Source organism: Eleutherodactylus coqui, chromosome 7 (genome assembly GCF_035609145.1).
Source record: "Eleutherodactylus coqui strain aEleCoq1 chromosome 7, aEleCoq1.hap1, whole genome shotgun sequence".
In the NCBI taxonomy this organism is placed as follows: domain Eukaryota; kingdom Metazoa; phylum Chordata; class Amphibia; order Anura; family Eleutherodactylidae; genus Eleutherodactylus; species Eleutherodactylus coqui.
In genome coordinates, this window is record NC_089843.1 from 217,617,334 (window position 1) to 217,643,048 (window position 25,715).

The 25,715-nt window shown below is 46.5% G+C and overlaps 1 protein-coding gene across 5 annotated transcripts in view; it reads left to right on the forward strand.

Moving 5' to 3' along the window:
- PTPN13 (protein tyrosine phosphatase non-receptor type 13) overlaps nt 1-25,715 on the forward strand; it is a 210,946-nt gene that overhangs the window by 60,690 nt on the left and 124,541 nt on the right. For all 5 annotated transcript variants that reach the window (XM_066574375.1, XM_066574378.1, XM_066574379.1 and 2 more), the window contains exons 3-6: nt 2,644-2,813; nt 14,520-14,585; nt 17,316-17,501; nt 19,125-19,209. In XM_066574375.1, coding sequence (XP_066430472.1) covers nt 2,644-2,813; nt 14,520-14,585; nt 17,316-17,501; nt 19,125-19,209 — 507 coding nt within the window. The remainder of the gene's footprint in view (nt 1-2,643; nt 2,814-14,519; nt 14,586-17,315; nt 17,502-19,124; nt 19,210-25,715) is intronic.

Below are 25,715 nucleotides of genomic sequence, written 5' to 3' on the forward strand. Positions count from 1 at the left end.
CTCATTTAAAAACGCCGTAGGATTTTGAAAATGGTAGCATCCTTTGGATAGGGAATAGCTGGATTTCGTGGGATAACCCCTTAAAGGTGGCTATATACTAAAATTCAACTGCTATAGCCAATTTTTGGTCGCTTCGTGCTACCCTTGTTTGAAAAACAACCAAGAATGATCATTCACAATTGCCTACAGTAGACTGTAGTCTACCAAAAATGCAAGATGTCCGGTTGGAAAATCTTGTCTTGCATGTCTTCCGCTGCTTCGAAAAACTCTTCTCTGTGATCGAGCGTTCCCCGGACACTCACTGCAGACGCACCAACACGCAGCTTTTACACTGCAGTTAGGATTCTTATTCACTTTTCAACTTGTACTTCCAATGGATGGAGGACAGGGATTACCTCAGTGCCACAGCGATGGTGACACTGGTCCCCGGGAAGGCAGAGAGTAGGGCACGTAGAAGACTTGGCTATGGATCTTGCGTGCCTCCTGAGTGTGAAGACTAGGCATCACGGCTGCCTCAGGACGGGCTGTCCCTCTTTAGTAAGGGCATCATACAGTTGTTCCTGGCTTTTTGTGTGTGTGTGTGGGGGGGGGGGGGGGTCTCACCACTGAAACCTAGAACATTGACAGCAAAAAAAAGACCACATGGTCCATCTAGCCTGCCCTTCTATTTCCATTTATTTCTCTCTTAGGATAGATTTATGTCTATCCCAGACATGCTTGACGCCCACTGATCCATAGAATTGAGGGTCCCTTGTCGTCCTTACTGCAGGCTTACTACACCATCCCAGTTAGAAGCAGATGGACCGGACTGATGGCCACGCATGCGCGGTGCTGCTGCATTAATTTTCAATGAAACTGCAGAGGACAGCCAAGTACAAACGCTCCTATTTCCACTAGCCCCGGTTGAAGCGAATGAACGGCTGTACCTGTGCATTCACAGCCCCATTCATTCTGCTGTCACAATGGGTGGGAGAAGTGATCCTACAGCGATTGAGAAAAGTTGAATACAGTGGGACCCCCTTGGGATAACCCCTTTAAGACCAGGAACTCTTGGGATCTATATTTTCAGTTCAGCGGTTTAGAATTAGCCAACAGCGAAGTATAGTTCAGCCTCATAGGAAGGAGATGACTTCCGACTTTCTTACATGTAGACAATTAGATTAGCACAAAAGTTATTTATATTCCCCCAAGAAGTTGACAGAAATAGTCGTGCATCATGGTCGACTGAATATGCAAAAACAACTCGGAAGATGAGGCAAACCACACATCCCAAAACAGCTTAATTTTAGAAATTGTTCCACCGTCTGTGATGCCAAATTTACGAAGTCATTGCTGAGCTCAGATTAAATTCATCATGTGTATGCGAAGTGTTTAATACAATGTGGGAAGTACAGAACCGGCTCTCCCATCTGGTGGGTTTATAAATGTTGCAGGCACAATATATATTTATGTCAGAGGTAACCTAGTATGTAAGGCCGAAAAAAGACTTGTTCATCCAGTTTAGCCTCGCGCCCCAATGTTGAATCAGAAAAAAACAAAAAAAAAACGAGGTAGAAGCCAATTTTCCCCATTTTAAAGGAAAAAAATTCCTTCTGGCAATCGGAATAATAGGTAATCCGTGATATACCATGTAATATCGTAACGCTCAAAGGCGTCCGGGCCCCTCTTATACTCGTATATAGAGTTCGCCATCACCACATCCTCAGGCAGAGAGTTCCATAGTCTCACTGCTTTTACAGTAAAGAACCCCTTTCTATGTCGGTGTAGAAACTTTGTTTCCTCTAGACATAGAGAGCGCCCCCTTGTTACAGTCCTGGGTATAAATGGATGTGTACTATACAGATCTCTGTTTTGTCCTTTTGATATATTTATACAGCACTTTTTCTTCCATACAAAAGCTGGGCAGAAAGCAGACAAACCCCATTGTAGTTAATGGGGTTCGTCCGGGCTGTTTGGTTCCCTCCCAAAAATAAATAAATAAAAAATACCAAGGCCTCATATGTAGAGATGAGCGAGCATACTCGCTAAGGGCAATAACACGATCGAGCATTGTTCTTAGCGAGTATCTCTCCGCTCGGAGGAAAAGGTTCGGCTGCCGGCGCGGGTGAGAGGTGGGTTGCTGCAGTGAGCAGGGGGAAGCGGGGGGGGGGGGGGGAAGAGAGGGAGAGAGCAGCCGAACCTTTTCTTCCGAGCGGGCAGGTACTCGCTAAGGACAATGCTCGATCGAGTTATTGCCCTTAGCGAGTATGCTCGCTCATCTCTACTCATATGACTATTTCAATAAGTTCTGGCTCTTGCAATGTGACAATGAAAATCACTTGGTCCTTAAGGCACAAGATTGAGTTCCCACTAAGTGGTTAAAACTGCTTATGGTCATTGGACAAAAGCTGTCTGAACATGCCAATTTTGGAGAGGTTGGCCAACTATCCAATGTGAATGGGGCTGATTTAATTTCAATATGCCTGATCTTGGTAGACTGGGACCCCTCCCTTCCCTCCTGACTGTCTTATCCCTCAGTCTGCCATTAGATATGTTTGCCCTAGTAGCGTTTGTTATGTAAGTGCTCCTTCTTTGTCCTGTGCAGCATTTTACTATTCCGTTATGTATCATTCTAGTAACACTAGTGTTTCTTCTTGCATGCAGCGGACCCTGCAAGTCTTAGCTTTATCATCTCCCCCTGGTCTCTGCTGCTGCTGCCGTCCGGAAGCATCACCTTTACAGATGAGAATGTCTCGAACCAGGACCTCCGCGCCTTCACGGCACCTGAGGTGCTGCAGACCAAGTCGCTGTCGTCTCTTGCAGACATTGAAAAGGTAACTTACTAGACGCATTGATATTGTTGACTATCAAACAAAGACCCCTTTAGAAAAAGAATTCCGAAAATCCATTCCAGACTTTGCCCGGGAGACATGTAGTAATGAAGTTGTGCTCTGTTCTTTGGGAAGTTAAGTCCCTTGACTTTTGCTGCCTTGGTAATATTGTGTGTGTATAATAGTCATTGCTGAGGGTTGTGTCAGCATATTCTTTTATCTGTGCATTACTTACTAGGTTGTTGGATGGCAGCGAGCATTGTACAGCCTCACAAAGAGCAAAATGCTTCTATTTTTCGAAGTTGGCATACATGGGGAAATATAAAGTGGGAATTGTTAATGTGGGCCATTTCCTTGGAGCCGCACCGTAGACGCGGCGGAGCAGCTGGGAAATTGATGCCCATATTTGCAGCTTGCGTTGTTGATCGGTATGAAAATACGATTTTTAAAGGAATTTGTTATTGATTGGCGGATTGCGGTCTTATGAATGATGACGGTGGTAAAAACCTGTTCTTTTTAATGACCGGATCCTGTTAGATTTTAATCCTTTCTAATCCACTGTCTGACGTCTGAAGACATTCTGATTGAAGGCTGTACAGCTCCTGTGTCAGAAGATGTCCGGCAGGGTATTCTTACTGTAGGTTACTGGCTGCTCTGTTGTCGGGGGCCTCTCCAGCATGTCACTGCAGTACTGGCTCTAGCCAGCAGATGGCGCCATTGTATAATGGCAGAAAGACAAAGCCCCCCTAGGAAACCATGAATACAAAATTGGATTGCAAAGGGTTGAAGCCATTCTCCTTATTTTATGGTAAATTTTACGGTTAGCTTTTCGCACTATGGCTCTTTTAATCTGCACTCTTTCATCCATGTAGATTTGTCATATATCAAGTACAAACAAAGCCTTGATACCATTAAGTTAATTGCATCCCACAGGGGTGTAGCTACATGGACTATGGTGTAGAAGTTTAGCATAGGTCCTCGCTACTGCTTCCTGCAACTACTTTGTGTGGTTACCGGCCGTGATCCTCCCCCAAAAATATATACCATGTTATAAATGTTCTCTAACAAACGGGCTGTCTGATTTTATATAACACTTTCAGCTGTGCTCTAATAACCTCCTATATAATGAAGACACAATATAATAGATTCCAGCTCTACACAGTGCTGGTGATTACAGTGTAGTTACCTCCACTGATCACAAATGACCTCTTCTCTGAATGGTTTGGTCCACTTTCTCTCTCTCTCTCTCTCTCATCTGACCATAAAGATCTCCTAAGGCTACAACTCACCTGTGCACACACTCTCCATCCTGCTGCTGCCCCCAATGCTCCTCGTAGTTCCTCCCACAGTAAGAGTGCTCCCTTTTGTGCCCCACAGTAATGCTTGCACACAATAATCCCCCCCCCCCAATAGTGACCTCTACAACACCAAAAAAAACCTATTGCAAATTCTCACTCATAAAATATATAAAAATAGGTATCAAGGAGATAATGGAGCTAAAGAACAGCCCCTCAACAAAAGACACAAAGACAATAACCATCCAGTAAAAACAGGGTGAAAAAAATGAAAAATCCCCAGTAGACATGAATGTAAATGCATTGGAAAACCTGATCAATACTAGAAATAGTACTAAGTGATATCAGCAAAAAATACAATCAGTAATCTATATGAACACACATTCTGGGATCAAATGCTGTAATGGGTCACAACAATCGCCCTCCACGCGTGCTTCACTGCATCAGGAGGCTATGTTAACCTTAACCCTTTCCAATCCAATTTTGGATTCAGGGTTTCCTAAAAGGCTTTCTCTTTTTGCTGTTATACAACGGTGCCATCTGCTGGCTGAAGCCAGTGTGTGTGCGCCAGAGAGGCTCCGACAGCAGAGTGGCTGGCAACAGACGGTAAGAATACCCTGTCGGATGTCTTCTGACATTGGAGTTGCACAAGCTTCAATCAGAATGTAGGAAGACGTCAGACAGTGGATTGCAGAGGGTTAACAAGTGTGCTTTTTATACTGCATCACAATCCATGATAAAACTCGCCTGATTCGTGACGTATAACAAACGCATTTATTTCCACTGTGATCCTCGATGCGTCGCATGATCGAGCGCTGACAGCGAAAGAAGAGATGTGCTTGTATATTTAACTGGCTGATAATAGATTGATACTAATTTTTATATATTTTGTGAGTAAGGATTTGTTTAGAAGTTTTGTTTTTTTTTTTGTTTTTTTTTTTTTGTACAAGAAGTAGTGCCTGCTCTGTGCCCCACTCTGTAGTAATTCCCCTTTTATTCCTCACATAGGGAGCACAGAGGACGATAACTACTAAGTAATAATGCCGACTTTGTGCCCCAGGCAGTTTACTGTGTATAAGAATATTACTCCTCTCCCAACTTCCCCCGGATGCGTTCTCTGCGCCGCGTTCGGTTGACAGTCTGCAGATAGCCTGTTTATGGGACGTCGCAGACTTCAAAGTGCTTGAATGCTGAGATCTGTGATTGGCTGCATTATCAGCCTGTGATGACTGCAGATTGTTAATACAGTGTCATAGCGGAGACACCACAATGTGTTGCTGCAGGACAGGTAAATAGATGACTTTTTAAAAAATCTTATATGTGGGGATGAGTTTTTCTTCAATTTTTTTAACTCTGATGACCACTTTTAAAGAAATAAAGCCCTGCCCACCATTTGCTCCCTGTAAAGTTACTGTCCCCTCCTTCAAAGTAATAGAGCCCTCATCGTACCTCTATAAAATAATAAAGCCCCACTATATGCGTCTATATAGTAGTAATGCTCCCTGTACCCCTATATAGTAATAGAGCTCCCCTGTGCCCCCCCCCTCCAAAGAAAAAGCTACCTGAAGTTAATGTTGCCAGCTGACCAGTAAGAACACAGAAGACTTCCTGTTCCATCAAACAGCAGCACTGCCTGTTCAGTTATGTGGCCAGAGCCTAGAATGACTCCTGCCCTCTTCTCCTGATGGCGGGGCTTAGGCACATAGACCGACCAAGTGCAGTGCTGCAGTTTGATAGAACTAGAAGTCTTCTGTGTTTGGGGCGGATGGGGGCAAGGGAAGGACAAGCACAGCTATGTTAGTGGTGAGGGGAGTCTCTGGGCACCTCTTACTTAGCAGCCCTGTTGCAGTTGAGACGCTGCCCCACTGTCCCAGCAATAAAGCCACACACCCCGCCACCCCCACCCCACCCCTGGAAAAAAATCTCCCAGACACTAAAGAACGGGAAGTGGACCTGTGGATAATTTAGGAAAACCAGTTCTCAAATATGTTGCAAGCAGATAACCACAAATCTATGGCGGCATTATTTACACTTTGGCCCATATCCATATAAAATGGTACTTGCTCTAATGAGTTCATTAGCGTGCAATGGTCCGCTGACCCCTACGTGCACCATATCCATGCGGACGTGGTTGGATGTACGGAGGTCCGCTGACCCCTACGTGCACCGTATCCATGCGGATGTGGTTAGATGTACGGAAGTCCCCTTCCCTGTAGCCGCCATTACTCAGATCTATACCTTGGCCAGCTCTGTGGGAAATATCTGCCCAAATATCAGAAATCAACTTGTGGAGTGGATTTTGGATCGGCGGGTTCAACCTCTTCATACGAGGGGTGGAATATACACCAAATTCCGTCTTAAAATCTGCACCAACTAGTGTTACATTTGACACAGAAGTTGCGCTGCGGATTTTCTGCAGAATGTCCGCTGGGGACAACCTGCTGCGAATTCTGCTCCTGCACATCCGCGTGATACGTGAAGAATGGAGTCAGCGAAAGTTTATGGACTTTCATTGTACCGTTGACATTGGCATTTAAACACTGCGCACAGATACACCCGTGAAAAAGTTAGCAGCATGCTCTATTTCACTGTGTATCACGCAGCATGAGCCGTTTTCTTTCCTATGGGTGGCGTATGCAACACTGTCCGTAGTGTCCATACATTGCGGATGGGTTACGATATATATATGCAACTCCGCCATAAGAAAGAGTGGGGGAGGGGGGGCAAAAGTCACATTGCACATAACCGTGTGTGTGAGATACGCCGTCATGCGCAGTGCACTCTCTGCCAATTGCGCCAATAGCTGGCTCTTTGCTAGCTCACACAGACTGGTAAAACGCTGCATGCCCCACGCAATGTTTTACGCATACGGCTATGTGAATGAGCCCTGGCAACTCATGAAAGTCCCTACAGTAGAGCAGGGTCTCCCAACCTGTTCAGCCTTGAGGCACCCCTACAAAAATGTGGTTGGGGGGGCGTGGCTTATGACGTATGATTTTTACCTCCATTATTCCATTGGCCCCTATAGTAATAGTGCCCCTCTCAGTGGACGCAGTAATAACAGCACCTCCTCTGTGGCCATAGTAGTAATGGTGCCCCTTTCAGTAGCCACAATAGTAATAATACTCCCATTTTATGTTTTTATCTGGTATGATGCTCCCCTTTGTTGCTTCGTCATTAATAATGCCTCCCCTTGTTGCACCATTATTAAAACCGCTGCCCCTTAATGCCCCCCCTGTTGTCCTGGCATTAAAAATGCTGCTCCAATAATGTTGCACGGTCGCACCTGACCGCTATGTGGACGCAGCAGTCACATAGCACATGACCGTGCAACCAGAAGTCAAGGAGGACCGGATCAGGCAAAAAGTGAAGGCGGGGAGTATACAGTGCTTTTTTTTACCTTTTATAGCCTTGGCCGTAGTCGTAGGGGGATGCTTGTAGCAGCCACAATTGCGGTTGGCCCTAGGACATGACCGCCCCACCAGGATTTTTCCCGGTAGACTGAACAACCAATCCGCTTCTATTGTTACGGCACTCCTGATTGGTTAGAGATCCCTACGGTAGACTCTATGGAGGTGCACACCGGGTTCCATGTATGCAGCTCTTCAGTAAGGTATGTGTGGGACCCATTATACCCATGTAGTTTCTGTCACTGCGATATAATCGCGGCATATTACATACGTGGGACCTTTTCTAAGCCAAATTAACTTATTTTGGTGATCAAAATACAAACCAAAGAAAATAGCTCATTTAAGCTGTAATTCAGCAAAGGGCTAACTGGGTGATCCTCTAACTCCCTTAATATACACAACGGATGAATACAGCGAGAGTTCGTTATAAGCGGGCACAAAAGCAGCAATATGCAATGTACGGGGTTAGATCTCGTAAGCCATATACTGTTCTCCCAGTGTGGGGGCCGCGGAGCCCACGCCCCTGCTACCCGCCTGCCCGGGTCACCTTAGTTTATCTATTTCAGGTATAGTGGGCGAGCGCTCGTGCTTCAGTTGAGTGCACCGGGCTGTTTCTTTTATGTTCCTTGGAGTAATAGTTATTAACGTGGTTGAGTCACGGTCGGCTTACGGTTTGTACAAGTATCTCATTGTCTTCTCCACATTTTTTTTCTTTTATTCCGCTGTTAACCAGATAGTGGCGTAAAATGCTAGTTTCTGCTTAGAAGTCAGTAGATTCGTCTGTGATTTTTTTTTTTTTTTTTTTGGCCCTTGATAAATCGTCTTTTTGGCGCATTTTGGTTCCATGTCATTATTTTTACCAAATGGATCAGATGGCTCACAATGCCCTCCAGGTCTGCCAAGTATTGGAGAAAGGCAAAGGCAGGGCCTCATAAGATGTTTGTCAGTAGAACACTGACAAATAGTCAGCAATACACTGCACTACATGATTAGTGCAGTGTATTATGTAGGCTTTCAAAAACTCCCATCTTTACAGGGGTTGTACCGGAATCACAAGTAGTTATTTGGTGATTTAGTGGGGGTCTGATCACGAAGAACCCCACGGATCTCTGAAAAGGGGATGATATTTCCGTCATCCTCCTCACTATGGGCTTACTCTCCCCAGTGAGGAGGAGACTTAAATAATGCGCCGGCCAAACAAGTATGCTGCTCCTGCATTCGGTTTCAGTGGAATTGCCTGAAATAGCTGAGCAGCAAGCGCTCGGGTATCTGTCAACCCTGTTGAAATTAATAGGGACACCCATTCTCAGGATCGTAGGGATCAGTGAGACCTCCACTGATAAGCAAGTCATCCCCTATCCTGTGTCCTAACTTGTAATTTCTGGTAAACCCCCCCCCCAAAGTAACTCCTAAATATTGTGTTTTAAAAAGTCCAAGATTCCCCCCACCCCTCCAAAAAAAAAAAAAATTATTATTGTGTGTGTGTGTGTGTATGTATGTATGTATATGTATGTATATAGATAGATAGATAGATAGCTTTATCGTTCGGTTACTGAATTTTCAGTCGTTCTGTCACTTATACAGCGAACGGTTCTCATTTGACCGAGCCAACAATGTATCTGCCTGTATAAACGGGCTGCCCAAGAGCAAAACCTGACATTCACTCATTCAAAGATCGAAAGTACAATGTGTAGAATGGATCCACACACAAGGGTAGGTCAGTAGTTGCTTGGTGTATGCCAGGAGCTTGGATGTAGTCGCCCACCCCCCTTCCAACCCCTGCCCTTTCCAATAGGTGACCAGCAACCTCCGGAACACAACCAAGAGTTAGCTGGGTTGGTTATGTTTAAATACTTGATGGAATAACTGTGTCCTGGGAGAGGGAGGGAGTGGGGAGGGAGAGGAGAGAGGAGGGGGAGACTGCTGTGTTAACCCTTGCATTCCAGGGAACAGCAAACAATACTGATTACAACAAGCCCATATATGACAATGGAATAGCGATGTGCTAAGACAGTCCAGGAGGGACTTATGGGATATGTTCACTTGGGGGACTTGTTTTTTGTTTGTATTGTCTGTTAAAAGTGTCTTAGGACACAAAAAACTTTAATAAAAAAAGATTTGAATTAATAAAGAGTTAGCTGGGTTGTTGGGAAGCCAGGAGTGGTGATCCAGGGGTGGCTAAAATCAGAGGAGATGGAATCCCAGCCATGGTCGAAATGTTTACAACACTTTTTCACAAGCTTGGACACCTTTTTGTTTGGGCGTTCCAGCCTGGATGACCTCAAGAATTTTGTATAATGGCATGTGTTTGTCGCAAACACTTGCTGTGTTCTTGTGTGCCAGACCCTACACTTTCAAGCTCTGGGAAATGCGGACAAGAGCACAGATGGGTCTCTAAGCTCCAACAAGAGGGCCACTTGTGTCCGACCCTTGTGTGGCCTTCTGGCTCTGAGGGTTGGGGAAAATTGTGAATGTGAACACAGGAGGTCATATGGTTGGTTTTGCATTGGTAGATTAGAAGTTAGAGCAGTAATAGGGGGTCACACAGAAAATTAGTGGTGTCTGAAACACTGTCAAAATCTGTCCCTGAGGGCTGAACTTAACTGAAGGGTTGTCCATGCCGGCTGCTGTAGATGCACATAGCTCATCCTTAGAGACTCCGCAATGAAAGTGTAAAGTGTGTTTCCCATTATGTCCCGTTGATCCCGGATATCAGCTCTTCTCAAATGCTGTAATAGTCAAAACCTATGAGTTCTAAAGGTACTCGGTCTATTAAAGGGATTTTTCCAGGCTTGGTGACCTATCCTCAGTCAACAAGTGATATAATAGTTGATCGCTGGGGATCCACTGTTCGGCATCCCCAGTGATCAGCTGATTACTCAGCCAACAATCGGTGCATCGGGGTCAGACGTTGTCATAGGGGTTGCAATAGGAATTCAGGTGGCTTGGCAAAGCCGCCTTTTCCTTTTTGGTCTCCAACTTTGATGCAGGGCTGGAAGTGTAATAGGCACCTTCGCTCCCGTTGGGAGGGGAGCTGCCTATTCGACTTCCTGAGAAGAACAACAAAAGGGGGTGAAGCAGTACCTGCGGGCCTAAAGTCTATAAACTGGTGTTGGGCGTTTTTCCTTGTTTTGTGTGGGAGTGAAAATGCTCCATTCTTGATGAGTGACATTTCTAGAGTTGGCTGCACCTTTTTCACAAACCTTCCCAGGAGGACGTACATATAAATGGAGTGAATGTGGGGGAAAATGGTTGTAGGCAGAATCCTTTTCTTAAAGAGGCTCGAGATGAATTCTTAAACTTGATTCCTCCGCTTTTTTTAAACCCATCATACAAAATACGCGTTTCGGTGGTTTTGCGCCCCTTCCTCAGTATTAGCTGGGGACACACATCAGCATTATTGCTTCTCTCGTCTCCAGGAAGAACACACTAATTGTGTAGGAAGGGGCGCAACAGCCCCGAAACGCGTTTATTGTATGCTGGATTTATTAAAAAACAAAGGCGTCAAGCTTAACAATGCGTCTCGGGCCTCTTTAAGAAGACTGCACCTACCATCACTTTTTCCTACATGCACTCCATTTACTAGACTTTCTGCTCTGCTATGAGGACATACGCACTGACAACGAGCTGATCGTCGCCAATCCCCTTTGATCAACTCTTGATGACCTATAACAACAAAAGCTCATCGGTGGTATTGGCTTGAAAAACCCCTTTTAGGATATTATTAGCGAAAAGTAAAATTTGCCTTTTAACAAAACTGTTGTCTCCATATTGGCCTCATGTCCACGGGCAAATTCGGATTTTAAATCCGCAGCGTTTTTCCTGCACACCGATCCACGCCACATAGGGATGCATTAGACACCCGCAGGTAGTTAAATACGGGTCCCGCGTGCAGGAAAAAATCCGGACATGCTCCATTCAGGCGCGGGTCTCCCGGGGGGACGGCTCCCGCAGGCTTCTATTGAAGCCTATGGAAGCCGTCCGGATCCGCAGGAGACCCGCGCCTGAATTAAACTCGCCTGCTGCGGGCGATGCAGGTCCTCCTTCCTTCGTGGCCGGAAACTTCTTTCTTCGCCGGGCCGAAGAAAGGAGATCCGGCCGCGACGGAAGGAAGACACGCATGGACTGCTGCAGGTAAGTTTATTCTTATTTTCAGCGCTCACGTCCGCGGGGCAGGAGGGACCCGCTGCGGATTCTCCATGGAGAATCCGTAGCGGGCCTGATTCTCCCCGTGGACATGAGGCCTTAGTGTGTTATAGCGGCCGTTACATGACTGTCTCTCTATGGAATAATGAAGGGTTAAATATCCGTGCATTAACAATTACGTAACGCACGGAAAAATGTGTGAGATTAAAATATGCCCAGGATTTTTTTCGTTAAGTGTTTCTCCTAAGTTGTGTTCTGTCCCCTCGTTCCTCTGCGGCCTGCAGTTGGCGGTTTTTCATCTTGTATGGGATTGTTCTGGTGCGTTGCTTATACCGTATTATTTACATTTTTTGTCCCCTTTTAACAATTTTGGAAACCGTTTGGCAGAAGTGTTACACAAATGAGTCAATACTGAAACCGTGAGGAATGTGGTATGATTTTCCTACTCCGTTTGCCAGTAATGTCTGCTCAACCAACCATAGCTTGCCAGAGGCGTCTGCATTAGAACCGCTCCGAAATCATTTCATCGGACTACTAAATGATGACATTTTATTAAATTGGACAGATTTTATTGGGTTTAGAAGGGAGGATCTGCAACTACTAGAAGTTTTAATTTCGTTTAAAGGCAATCTAAATGGCTGTATTTCATTTCGGCTCAGTCATGCCCCCTGCTGTATGTAGAAGTCTGCGAGATGAGAATGCCCCTTTCTGTTGTCTTATCGGTGGTTCTTGTGTAGACTACTCAATTCTTGCAGCAAAAAAACATTAAAAAGTCAATGGAATGAAATGACTGATGGTGTGAATAGAGCCCAGGGGGTGGCATGATGAGCTCACAACAAGAACAAACCTTCACAGAGGGTCTAAAAGTGTAGGAAGTAAACTGATCGGTTTGTTAGAACGTCCTTTGTGGAGATTGTTTGTATGATTTTTGACTCTATTTAGGGTGGTTTCACATTTGCGTTGGGGATTCTGTCTTCCAGCTCCGTTCGCAGAGCAAGAAAGGGGAATGGCCTAGCCGAACGGCTCCGTCTTATGATGAAGCCAAACGGCTGCAAGCGGACCTCGTTGACTATAACAGGGTTGGTCTGCTTTCTGTTCAGCTGCCGGCTGTTAGCCAGAAGGAAGAGCAGTTCATGCAGGACTATTTCCTACAGTATTTTTGCCGGATTTGCGACGGAACCTCCAACCGGAGGTTCCAGCACAGATATATGACCACCCTCAGACCTGACCATTTTCTCTGCCAAATTTCTTGTCAGTTGCAACTTAAGGGCAATCGGAAATTGCAGAAAAGTTGCATACTACATACCATGTTTCCCCGACAATAAGACCCTGTCCCATATTTTATTTTTTGCCCCAAAAGAGGCATTGGGTCTTATTTTCGAGGTAGCTCTTATTATACTTACCCAGCAGGCTTGGTCCGAGTCCCTCCCACTGCTCTCTGGAGCGCCTCCGCACTTCCCACAGTCCTGGGCCGTTCATACAACATCCCTTCCTGGTTACGGTATTCATAAATTGCGCCTCCAAGAAGCGATGGCTGTGATTGGCTGAGAAGCGGTTTAACCCTTTCCACTCCACTGTCTGACGTCCTGAAGACATTCTGATTGAAGGCTGTACAGCTTCGATGTTGGAAGGCATCCGGCAGGGTATTCTTACTGTAGATTACTGGCCGCTCTGTTGGCAGGGGGGCCTCTCCTGTATGCCACATACCGCAGTACTGGTTATAGACAGCACATGGCACCATTGTATAATGGCAGAAAGAGAAAGACCCCTAGGAAACCCTGAAGCAATCAATGCAGTACTGAATGAACCAATGCGATGGCCGTGATTGGTTTATTCAGTACTGAATTGATTGGTTCTTCCACTGCTGTTAAGCCAATCGCATTGTAGAGGCGAAATTCATGAATTGGCTGAGCCTCGGCCAATCACAGCCATTGCATTGGTTTATCCAGCGCTGCATTGATTGGTTTTTCAACCGCTGCTTAGCCAATCATATCCATCGCTTCCTGAAGGTGGGATTTATGAATCTCGTAACCAGGAAGTGATGATGTACGAGCAGCTGAGGACTTCGGGAACTGCGTTAAACCTTTAGAGAACAGCTGGAGGGACCTGGACCAAGCCTGCTAGGTGATGCTTTTTTTTTTTTTTTAACTGTAATGTAACTAGGGCTTATTTTCAGGGGAGGGCTTATATTTCAAGCCTTCCTGGAAATTGGGCTGGGGCTTATTTTCAGGGTAGGTCTTAGGGTAAACAGGGTATTTAAAATTTTCTGACTATAAAGGCCTGTTATACGACAGAAAACATGGCTTGCATTTGACATGGAAACTGTGTTTGCAACAAATCCGCATCCCATTACTTTCATCCATGCTGTAGTCTATATGGCGCAGATTTCTTTCTGCATGGGAATTTCAAATCCGCATGCAAAAAAAGTGACATGTCATGAATTACATGAATCTTCACTGGGGAATCTTTATACAGATTTGCCCATTGAAAAGAGCTGAATCCAAATGCCGATCTTTGACCATAAATTTGCGCAGCCGTGACAGAGATGTGCAGCTCAGCTGTGGTTCTTAGAACTAAATCTATGCGGAAAGATCCATGTTGGATTCCACCTGATTCTCAATATGGGGTTGTTGTGAGAATTCGAGTTCTTTCTACTAGATTGTTCTACTCTTGCAGTTGTTACATTACACTTTCTTAGTAACCATAAAAGTCATTTCCTTTTTCACAGTAGCGTCGGGACATGTTTTCTAATAGATGCGGACTGATTACATATCATGTGGGGATTATTTGTTCTTGCACTAAATTGGGGCCACATCCGTAAATGTTTGTATCTGTAATGATTCTGTTTTCCCCTACAGATTCATATTTATTCCCTTGGAATGACCTTGTACTGGGGAGCGGACTATAATGTACCTCAGAGTCAGGTAAGTAGCTACATAGATATCTCACTGGCGGGGCATATAGTTCTCTGTAATCCGTTAACGCCTGCGTAAGAATGTGAAAACCATCATCTGGTATCTTGGCTCAACTCTCCAATGAAGGTCGGGAGACAATAGGCTGAAATATCCAACTTCTCTTTTATTTGGTGAATGAAATTAGCATTTTTTGTTGGCTTTTCAAAGTAACCCCCTTTGTAGGTCAATCTAGAAAGTGCAATATTCTTGAGACTGAAGAAGTATGGAACCAATAGTGCTGGAGACAGCAGGAGTGGACAGGACCGAGGCTGTGACACCAGGAGAAGCTTCTCCAGAAGCGGAGAGAATCGGGGCTGTGACACCAGGAAAAGCTTCTCTGGGAGCGCAGAGGATTGGAACTGTGACAACAGAAGTAGCTTCTCCAGGAGCGGAGAGGATCGCGGCTGTGACACCAGGAGAAGCTTCTCCAGGAGCGGAGAGTACCACAGCTGTGACACCAGAAGAAGCTTCTCAGGAAGTGGAGAGGACTGGGGCTGTGACATCAGGAGTAGCTTCTCCAGGCGTGGAGAGGACTTGGGGCTGTGACACCAGGAGAAGCTTCTCCAGGAGCGTAGAGGATCAGGGCTGTGACACCAGGAGAAGCTTCTCCAGGAGCGGAGAGGATCAGGGCTGTGACACCAGGGGAAGCTTCTCCAGGAGCAGAGAGGATCAGGGCTGTGACACCAGGGGAAGCTTCTCCAGGAGCGGAGAGGATCAGGGCTGTGACACCAGGGGAAGCTTCTCCAGGAGCGGAGAGGATCAGGGCTGTGACACCAGGGGAAGCTTCTCCAGGAGCGGAGAGGATCAGGGCTGTGACACCAGGGGAAGCTTCTCCAGGAGCGGAGAGGATCAGGGCTGTGACACCGGGGGAAGCTTCTCCAGGAGCGGAGAGGATCAGGGCTGTGACACCAGGTGAAGCTTCTCCAGGAGCGGAGAGGATCAGGGCTGTGACACCAGGGGAAGCTTCTCCAGAAGCGTAGAGGATCAGGGCTGTGACACCAGGAGAAGCTTTTCCAGGAGCGGAGAGGATCAGGACTGTGACACCAGGAGAAGCTTCTCCAGGAGCGGAGAGGATCAGGGCTGTGACACCAGGGGAAGCTTCTCCAGGAGCGGAGAGGATCAGGGCTGTGACACCAGGAGAAGCTTCTCCAGGAGCGGAGAGGATCAGGGCTGTGACACCAGGAGAAGCTTCTCCAGGACCGGAGAGGATCAAGGCTGTGACACCAGGAGAAGCTTCTCCAGGAGCGGAGAGGATCAGGGCTGTGACACCAGGAGAAGCTTCTCCAGGAGCGGAGAGGATCAGGGCTGTGACACCAGGGGAAGCTTCTCCAGGAGCGGAGAGGATCAGGGCTGTGACACCAGGAGAAGCTTCTCCAGGAGCGTAGAGGATCAGGGCTGTGACACCAGGAGAAGCTTCTCTAGGAGCGGAGAGGATCAGGGCTGTGACACTAGGAGAAGCTTCTCCAGGAGCGGAGAGGATCAGGGCTGTGACACCAGGAGAAGCTTCTCCAGGAGCGGAGAGGATCAGGGCTGTGACACCAGGAGAAGCTTCTCCAGGAGCGGAGAGGATCAAGGCTGTGACACCAGGAGAAGCTTCTCCAGGAGCGGAGAGGATCAGGGCTGTGACACCAGGAGAAGCTTCTCCAGGAGCGGAGAGGATCAGGGCTGTGACACCAGGAGAAGCTTCTCCAGGAGCGGAGAGGATCAGGGCTGTGACACCAGAAGAAGCTTCTCCAGGAGCGGAGAGGATCAGGGCTGTGACACCAGGAGAAGCTTTTCCAGGAGCGGAGAGGATCAGGGCTGTGACACCAGGAGAAGCTTTTCCAGGAGCGGAGAGGATCAGGGCTGTGACACCAGGAGAAGCTTTTCCAGGAGCGGAGAGGATCAGGGCTGTGACACCAGGAGAAGCTTTTCCAGGAGCGGAGAGGATCAGGGCTGTGACACCAGGAGAAGCTTCTCCAGGAGCGGAGAGGATCAGGGCTGTGACACCAGGAGAAGCTTCTCCAGGAGCGGAGAGGATCAAGGCTGTGACACCAGGAGAAGCTTCTCCAGGAGCGGAGAGGATCAGGGCTGTGACACCAGGAGAAGCTTCTCCAGGAGCGGAGAGGATCGTGGCTGTGACACCAGGAGAAGCTTCTCCAGGAGCGGAGAGGATCAGGGCTGTGACACCAGGAGAAGCTTCTTCAGGAGCGGAGAGGATCGTGGCTGTGACACCAGGAGAAACTTCTCCATAAGTGGAGAGGACGGGGGCTGTGAAAACAGAAGTAGCTTCTCCGGGTGTCACAGCCCTGGTCCGCTCTGCTCCTGGAGAAGCTTCGAGCCTAATGTGGCACAAAGTGTTAAGGTAGCAGAAATGACAACTCGGGTCGCTCACGACCTGAAGGTTGCAAGTTCAATACCTGCATGGTTCAGGTAGCCAACTCAAGGTTGACTCAGCCTTCCATCCTTCTGAGGTCGTCCTGTTGGTGTCACCAGCACTTTTGGATCCATACTTCTTTAATCCCTGATTGCCTGATCATCAGGCTGTATGAAAAGCTCTTTATGTAGCTACTTGGCATACATATGCTTCAAGATTGCTTTTTATCTCCACCCGTTCATATGTGTTTCTTTGTTTTTTTTTGTGCTTGTTAAATTTATTGCAGCAATTTATTAACTCTTGTGTTATTTATAATATATACATCAATGTTTTGTTTTATGCAGCCAATCAAACTAGGGGACCGCTTGAACAGTATTCTTCTGGACATGTGCGATGACAATTGTATAACAAGGCTGACTACACGCACGGTTTTGGATGGCTGCAGTGCCTATATTCGCAACAGCAACTGTTCACCTTCATTTTATTACATCAAACAGCTGGTAAAGCTGGTACTTGGCAGCTTAACGTGGGTAAGTTATGGTTAGATATCAGAAGGGAACATGTCGGTGCCGCTTCATGATTTGGGTGTTGGGTATTGTGGGGCATCTTCACTATTCTGTGCCCCTTTCTTGGGGTGCGTTCACTTGTTGCTGATTTTGCTGTGGATTTTGTCACGGTTTTTGGTGCAGATCTGCAGAAAATGTCACATTTTGAATTGAATTCGATTTGAAGGAGTGAAATGTGAAGCGTAATCTGTGACATGGGAAAGCTTCCTATTAGTCTTAGAGCTCTTTTAGAAGGCGTGAGAAATCTTTCACTTGAGCAATGTCCCAGTTTGCTCGGGTGAGCAGTTTAAAGACAAAGATAACCACACCAGCCACGTTTTACCACGGCTAGCGCTGTGTCCGAGCACCGCGCTAAACGCAGTACAACACACTCTCATTGATTTCAATGGGGCCTTGCAGACCTGTGCTCGAACGTGGCATTTCTTCATAATCCCCATAGCATCTACAACAAATTTCATGGATCACATCCTCTACATTCACGCAAACTGAGTGAAGCTTCGTCTCTGTTAGGGCTTATTCAGACGTGCGTATATCGGCCGGGTTTTTTATGCCTGGCCGATATACGCTGTCCCTCCCACCCCCCCCCCGAACAATTTGCAATGGGAGTGGGTGGGGCTAAGCTCTTGCCACTCCCCTCCCAATCTATAGCCAGTAATGGGAGTGGGTGGGACAGAGCGCAGCTTAACTCTGCCCCCTCCCCATACAGCCCCCTCCTATTGAAAACACAGGAGTGGAGGAGAGAGGCAGAGAGCCGGTGAGTGGGAGGGAAGGGGGGCACTGCTTAGATGGAAGCATATATTGGCCGACCGTGAAAACGCCAGCCGATATACGCTTGTGGAAATAAGCCCTTAAGAACACAAGCCTGCATCACAAAATGTACTCTTCATCATCAATCATCTGCTTTCACAAAGGCGGTTACACAAAGTGGCAAAATCTTGATTTTAACAAATTCCAAACTTCAGTCCTGTGAAATCATAGTATGTCCTCAAATATATAATAGTGGAGAGGAGTGCCGAGCTGCGCAAGCAGAGAGGGTGATACAGCGAAGGGAACTCCCTGTTGGTTGGTTCTGGGTATCAGAATGTCAATCACCTTTACATTATAACTATTTCTAATTCTACTGAATAATTTTCCTGAGCATGGATATATAGATGCATTGGGCTCTGGCGCCCCGACTTGCATTGGGCTCTGGCGCCCCGACTTGCATTGGGCTCTGGCGCCCCGACTTGCATTGGGCTCTGGCGCCCTTGACTTGCAGTGGGCTCTGGCGCCCTTGACTTGCAGTGGGCTCTGGCGCCCTTGACTTGCAGTGGGCTCTGGCGCCCTTGACTTGCAGTGGGCTCTGGCGCCCTTGACTTGCAGTGGGCTCTGGCGCCCTTGACTTGCAGTGGGCTCTGGCGCCCTTGACTTGCAGTGGGCTCTGGCGCCCTTGACTTGCAGTGGGCTCTGGCGCCCTTGACTTGCAGTGGGCTCTGGCGCCCTTGACTTGCAGTGGGCTCTGGCGCCCTTGACTTGCAGTGGGCTCTGGCAGTTCTTCTCTAATCAATTGCAGAGGCAAAAAGTTAATAAATTTGTTTTTCCTTACAGATGGATCAGACGGGCAATAAAATGAATGATCCACAGCGCAGCCAAGCAATCCGGGACCGACTACGAGGGAAAGGTTTGCCCTCAGGTCAGTGCAGCTCTTGTCATAAAGTTCTTTCTATTCCTAGTTTTTAGGTATGGGGCCTCATGTTTCTATTACATTTTACTCATTCAGTGGTTTACCTTTAACGCTGCGTTCACACATCTTTGTTATACTCTGTAGACCCTTCTTTTTTATTTTTATGCTTAGTGAGATTTTTTAATGACTTTGTGGTTTACTGACGTAACATATTTAACCCACAGCTTTTAATTTTCTAGGGTTGAGACTCCCTGCAGGTACCTGAATCTGTAAAACTGGACCTATAGCTTAATTCTGACTAAAAACCCAAATAAAAAAAATCATAAAGCAAGCAAAAAACCTCGTTCCACGTACCCTATTAGAGCCTATGGACATCATGGTGAGGATCCTCCATTCAGGGTCACCATCGCTCTGAGACAGAGTGAAGAGCTGCTAAAAAAGAGCAGTTCTTGTCCTGGCGGACCTAGCGCTTCCCTGCACTTGATTGACCGGCCTCTAGCAGCTACTGCAGGGAAGATGTATGACCGATGGCTAGCAGAAGTTTCTAGAGCTTTGGTCCTCTGATCGGCGAAACACTAGTCTGACTTTAATTGAAGTCAGTGCTTTCCTTTAGAGTAACGTTCTCAAACTTTTGAGCACTTTGACAAACTTTTGCCATGTCAGAGCGACACGTCAAAAGTTTTGATCAGCGAGCAGGGTCCTGTTAATGAGATCAGGCTGATCACTGAAACAAGGGAGCTACAGTGCTGCTCACCCAAATTCCTGGAAAATGCCTCCAAGTTGAGTTATCGGTTGCATCATTGTTTAAAGAAGATTAGAGATATATGTATCAGGATATGATTCAGCTGCCCTGATGATAACAAGTTACTACCCTTACCCAACACTGACTACACGGATATTGGCACAATACGGGCTTTCAGGACTGTGTATGTTTGAACAGGCTGGTAGTCGGAAACTGTATGGTAGCCTTTGTGTATCCATACAGATGAACATTGCTTAGTCTACTCTGTTCCTTTTTAGGACTCCTTCACACGAGTAATTGCTGATGCCCCAGTGCAGCGTATTTGCGCCATGAACGAGTTTCTTTTGCCCTTGTATCGGTGTATTCTACAATATTTTTGCGCATGTGAGGCATGTTTATTTGCACATAGCCATTTAAAGCAGGACAGGTTTGTCTGCTATTTAGCCTAATGTGTTCCAGATGTGTTCCTTGTCCCACTGAACCGCACAATGCATTGCACATCTTACAGTTGTGTACCTCCCCATAGACCTCTATGGGGACCTTTGGTGTGCGCACAAAAGTGGAACAAAAAGGAAATGTGAGCGATTCCATTGACATCAATGGGTTCTGTTCTCTGCAAAAACACTGGCAAATACGGCCGTCTGAAGGAGCCCTTAGTTTACTGCTGATTTCTCGGTCTAGTCATCACATCTTTCACAATTAGCGGTCATGTTCTTGTTTGTCTAATGAAATCTATTTCCCCGTAAGGTTAAGTTGACTCGTGTATTTACGATTTATTACATTTTTTTTATGTTGTGGTCTAGTAACAGCCAGCGTGACTCAGAAAAGCATTACGACTGCCGAAAAATTAGATTATTACATAAAATGAAAAAAAAAGAAGGAAAAAAACATTAGGTGATGGGAAGGCTCTGATTTTATTAAAACTAGGCCTGAACCTGCAATGCAGAACAGCCATCCAATAAATACTAAAATCTAGGGCAGTGAAGGTAGCTTAAGGGGTTACCCACCTACACATTATTGATGACCTATCTTCCGGATAGGCGGGGGTGGGGGGGGGGGTGTCTATCAAGCCCCCAGCCAATCAGCCGTTCTCCCGGCAGCTGACAGAGCGTAGGGAGCAGACAGGTCTGTACACATTAGAGTGAGCGAGGTTGGTAATGCAGCCACCGTTCACATTAAATTCTATTCATTTGCTTTTTTTTTTTTTTATTTTAAACTCCTTTTTATTAAACACAGTCATAAAAATTAAAAAAAGTCAGTCAGTGCATATACCTGGGAGAGAAACAAGGGCAAGAAGGGAGGTGAGCGCAATTAGGAGAGTTGTAACTGTACTGGGGACCCTGGTGTCGCCCTAAGCAGTATACGGACCCAAAAGACACTGCAGCCTCCTAAGGGTAAGACTGACTTTAAGGCCGCAATCAGACGACCATATATCGGCCGCGTATTCACGACGGCGTCTCTCTCTGCAGGGGGAGGAGGCTGGAAGAGGCGGGAGTAGTGCACTGAGCTCCCGCCCCCTCTCTGCCTCCTCTCCACCCCCCTACACTATGTTCAATGAGGAGAGGCGGAATGGGGCGGAGCTAATTCCTGCAAACTTAGCCCCGCCCCTGTCACGCCTCCTCTAATTGCAAATAGTGCAGAGGGGCGGAGAGGAGGCAGAGAGGGGGCAGGAGCTCAGAGCACTGCTCCCGGCTCTTCCAGCCTCCTCCCCCTGCAGAGAGAGATGCCGTATATCGGCCGGCGTGAAAACCCAGCCGATATATGGTCGTCTGAATGCACCGTAAGGGAGGGCTTTGGAGTTCAGCTGAGATCGCAGAAGCACAGGAAAAAATTGGGGCAATGTGAAGTTACACCATATACCCCAAACCTTGTGGAATTTCTGTTTTTGTAGACCACCTTCTCATAATGGATAAATGCATTTACCAATTTCCTCTGCTGTCCATCCATAGGAGAGCAGTTGCTTTCCTTCTGAGTAGTATGTGCGGCCACATAGATTCTACACCCAGTAGACTTTCCTGAAGAGATTGTGGCACGGGGTATCTATTCTAGCAGTCAGCATCTGCACCACCTCTCCAGGTGTGAAGGAAATTTTGGACCTCAAACAGTATGTTTGTAGGCTTGACATTGGGCCATCTGGGCTTCATGAGAAGTACATCCCTGTCAAGAGTTACTGGGTGATGGTGCACTTGATATTCGGAAATTGGCTATTTAAGACATGCCTTAATTGTAAGGACCTGTAGAAGGAGGATCTAGCTCCTAGTTTTATTTTTTGAGATAGATGGCAGCAAGGGCACCATGATATCTACTTCTATCCTTAATGGTTGGATGGCGCACTCCTGCCTGATAATGATCTGGGTAAAGCAACTGCACTTTATGTGCCTTCTACTGAGCCCTTGGGCGCACAGCCAGCAAGCGGGTCATCCATTGGGCATCGTTGGTTTGCACCACAGGCAACATTCAGAGACCAAGAAAGCAAAACCCAAAAGACCTGATGTCTAAATTACTGTTGCTTCTTTTTATTGGCTGACATTACAGCTTTATTGTTTTTAAAAAGTGCGTATCCGGTGGTAAATATATTAATTAGAAGATTACACATTGTGAATTTTTCATTTATAATATTACATACTTACCGTATATTCCGGCGTATAAGGCGACGGGGCATATAAGACGACCCCCCAACTGTCACCTTATACGCTGGGGATATAGCGGAGCAAAAAAAAAAATCATTACTCACCTCCCCCGGCGTTCTGCGGCGCTGCTGCAGGATGTCGCTCCCTCCTGGTCCCCGGCAGAGCATTGCTTTCTGGACGCGGGGCTTGAAATCCCCGCCTCCAGAAAGCTAATACTGTGATTAGCTAACACACGCCGTCAGCCAATCACAGCCATTCAATGACATCATTGAAAGCTGTGATTGGCTAAAACACACGTGCCTTCAGCCAATCACAGCCATTCAATGACATCATTGAATGGCTGTGATTGGCTGAAGACGCACGTGTTAGCCAATCATAGCCATTCAATGATGTCATTGAATGGCTGTGATTGGCTGATGGCGTGTGTTAGCTAATCACAGTATTAGCTTTCTGGAGGGGGGGATTTCAAGCCCCGCATTCAGAAAGCAATGCTCTGCCAGGGACCAGGAGAGAGCAACATCCTGCAGCAGCGCCGCAGAACGCCGGGGGAGGTGAGCAATGATTTTTTTTTTTTTTGACACTTTCTTTTTTTTGTATTACCGCCCTATAAGACGACCCCCGACTTCAGAGCAGATTTTTGGGGGTTCAAAAGTCGTCTTATACGCCGGTATATACGGTATACGCGTAAGACTCAAAGCAGTATTTATTTTTATTAGTTCCCTTGAGTTAGGAAGTTACAAGTTGTCTTGTAGGGTCTCCACCCTTCACGCATGCATATATCTTGTAGGGTCTCCACCCTTCACACATGCATATATCTTGTAGGGTCTCCACCCTTCACACATGCATATGTCAGCTTTATGCTCACAATCATATTTTTTTTTCTACTGCTATACAGTGGATATAAAGTCTACACACCCTTGTTAAAATGCCATAATTTGTCATGCTTGAAAATCTGACAAAGTTGGATCATTTTAGATTTGTTCCACCTGCAGTGCGACCCGTTATCTGTGCAATACACAGATACCATATTTTCCCGTTGTATCGTGTTCTGAGAATGTGGATACAATTGAAATTGGTGCCGGTGGCAAGAGGCCGAGGGCTACCAGGGAGACGGTGCAGATGCACATATTGCCCTATGGTTAAAGAGCCCTTTGGCTGCGGACACCTTTACGGACAATGGTCTTTTTCACTTAAATGCATAAATTATAGACTGACCATCATATTTGCAATGGGATTTAATATTTGCCACAGCGCGACCGTATATCGCATGACCGAGTCACAGCTGCATCTCCCGTTTATGCGCCTGGTCAGACGGCCGAGTGCGGCATGCATTCGCCGCACCCGGAATACTGTCAAGCGTAGAGAGAGAGTTTAGCTAAACTAAACTCCCTCCGCTTCTCCGTTTCTTGACGGCTCTCTGCAATGGGAGGGAGCCGGCTGGGGCGGGAGCGACTGTGCTAATCTCCCGCCCCCTCTCTTTGCCAACAGCCAGCAAGGAGTCTATGGGACTGGCCGCCATATTCTGGCTGAAGGATAGTTGCAGAACTTTCTTTTCGAGCTGGCGTAAAAACAGCCAACCGAAATGCACACCGCATGCGCTATCTTTTCCGGCTGGCCATTTTTACACATCACAAAAACGGCCATTCGAACTGATGCATTGGAATCCAATGCATCAGATGGGAAGCGTATATTGGCCCGGCCATGAAAATGGGGCTGATATATACTCAATGAAGCCTTGATAGGAGATCTGTTAGTGAAGCTGGACCGGCCGGCTTGGTTTCCTCTGCTCTCTCGTCTCAGGAAATTTCTTATCAACTAATTTATGACTGCAAAGTTTTAGCTTTGTTTTGATCATAAATTAACTGATAAAACGTGCAGGAGAGCAGAGAAAGGCAGAAAGCTTAACGGTCAGTCCAAACTCCCTGCCGGATCTCCTCTTGAGACTTTGGGGACTTTTACATGGGCCAAAAGAAAAATTGCTCAAATGAATGGGACCCTATAGGGGACTGAATAAGAAAGGGCTCAGTTGCTAGTTACTTAGTATTAACGCATTGAAACAAAGAGACTAGCGAACTTGTCGCTCAGTACACACAGATAGCTCATTATGTAAAGTCCTTCATCTCGCTCAAAATTAATGGAGGCGAACGACCAGAAGAGATCTCCGGCACACTATGCTTCCATTTACTTAACGGCTAATCGCTCCTGTGTGGCTGTCAAACACTTTAGCGCCCGATAGCCATCCCGGTAAAAGTACCTTTTAGACTGCCGTATATACAGAGACATGTAGAAGCTGCAGAAGAGAAACCGTGCGGAATTTTAAATTCAACACTAACACAGAAATTGTTATCTGAACATGCATTTAAGTAGAAAAAAAAAATCACCCCCCCCCCCCCAAAAAAAAAGTTTCCATAGCCTCCAATTTCCATAGATAACACCAGACCCTGTGGATTATGTAATGTTGTCATACTAAGAACTAAAGCAACAAACCACATCCTGAATCAGTTTGTCTAATTCCGTGTCCACGCAGTCTACAATTTCCACTGAAAAGTATGAAAAGTCCTGAGGAGGAGGGTGTCATCGTTGTGTGATGTAACTGCGCTCAAAAATATAGACTACTAGGGTAGGATTGTCTGTGTGTGCAGTAAATGGAGCACTAGAGGTATTCGAACATTATAGTTAGGTCGTCTTCAATGCAACAGCAAGACTTTCCAGGTTATCAAACATTCCCATGCTATAGACATACAGTGGATATAAAAGGTCTACACCCCCCCCCCCCCCCTGTCAAAATGCCAGGTTTTTCGTCATGTTAAACATTTGACCAAGATGAATCATTTCAGAGTTATTTCCACCTTCTATGAGCCGTAATCTCTACAATTCCATTGAAAAACAAACTGAAATCAATTAAAACCCAGATTCGATTGAAAAATATTTGAGGAGGTTAATCATTTCAAAGCTATACTTGTCTACTGCTTGCCTCCGCCACTCTAGTCTCCACTCATTCCGGCATGCCTGTTGAAGCATGTGACTGCTGCAGCCAATCACTAGCCTCAGTACCTGTTGAAACTGATTGGCCACAGTGATCATGTGCTTAGATGGGCACATGCCTGCTGGACCCAGAGTAGAGTGGAGACCACAGGAAAGCC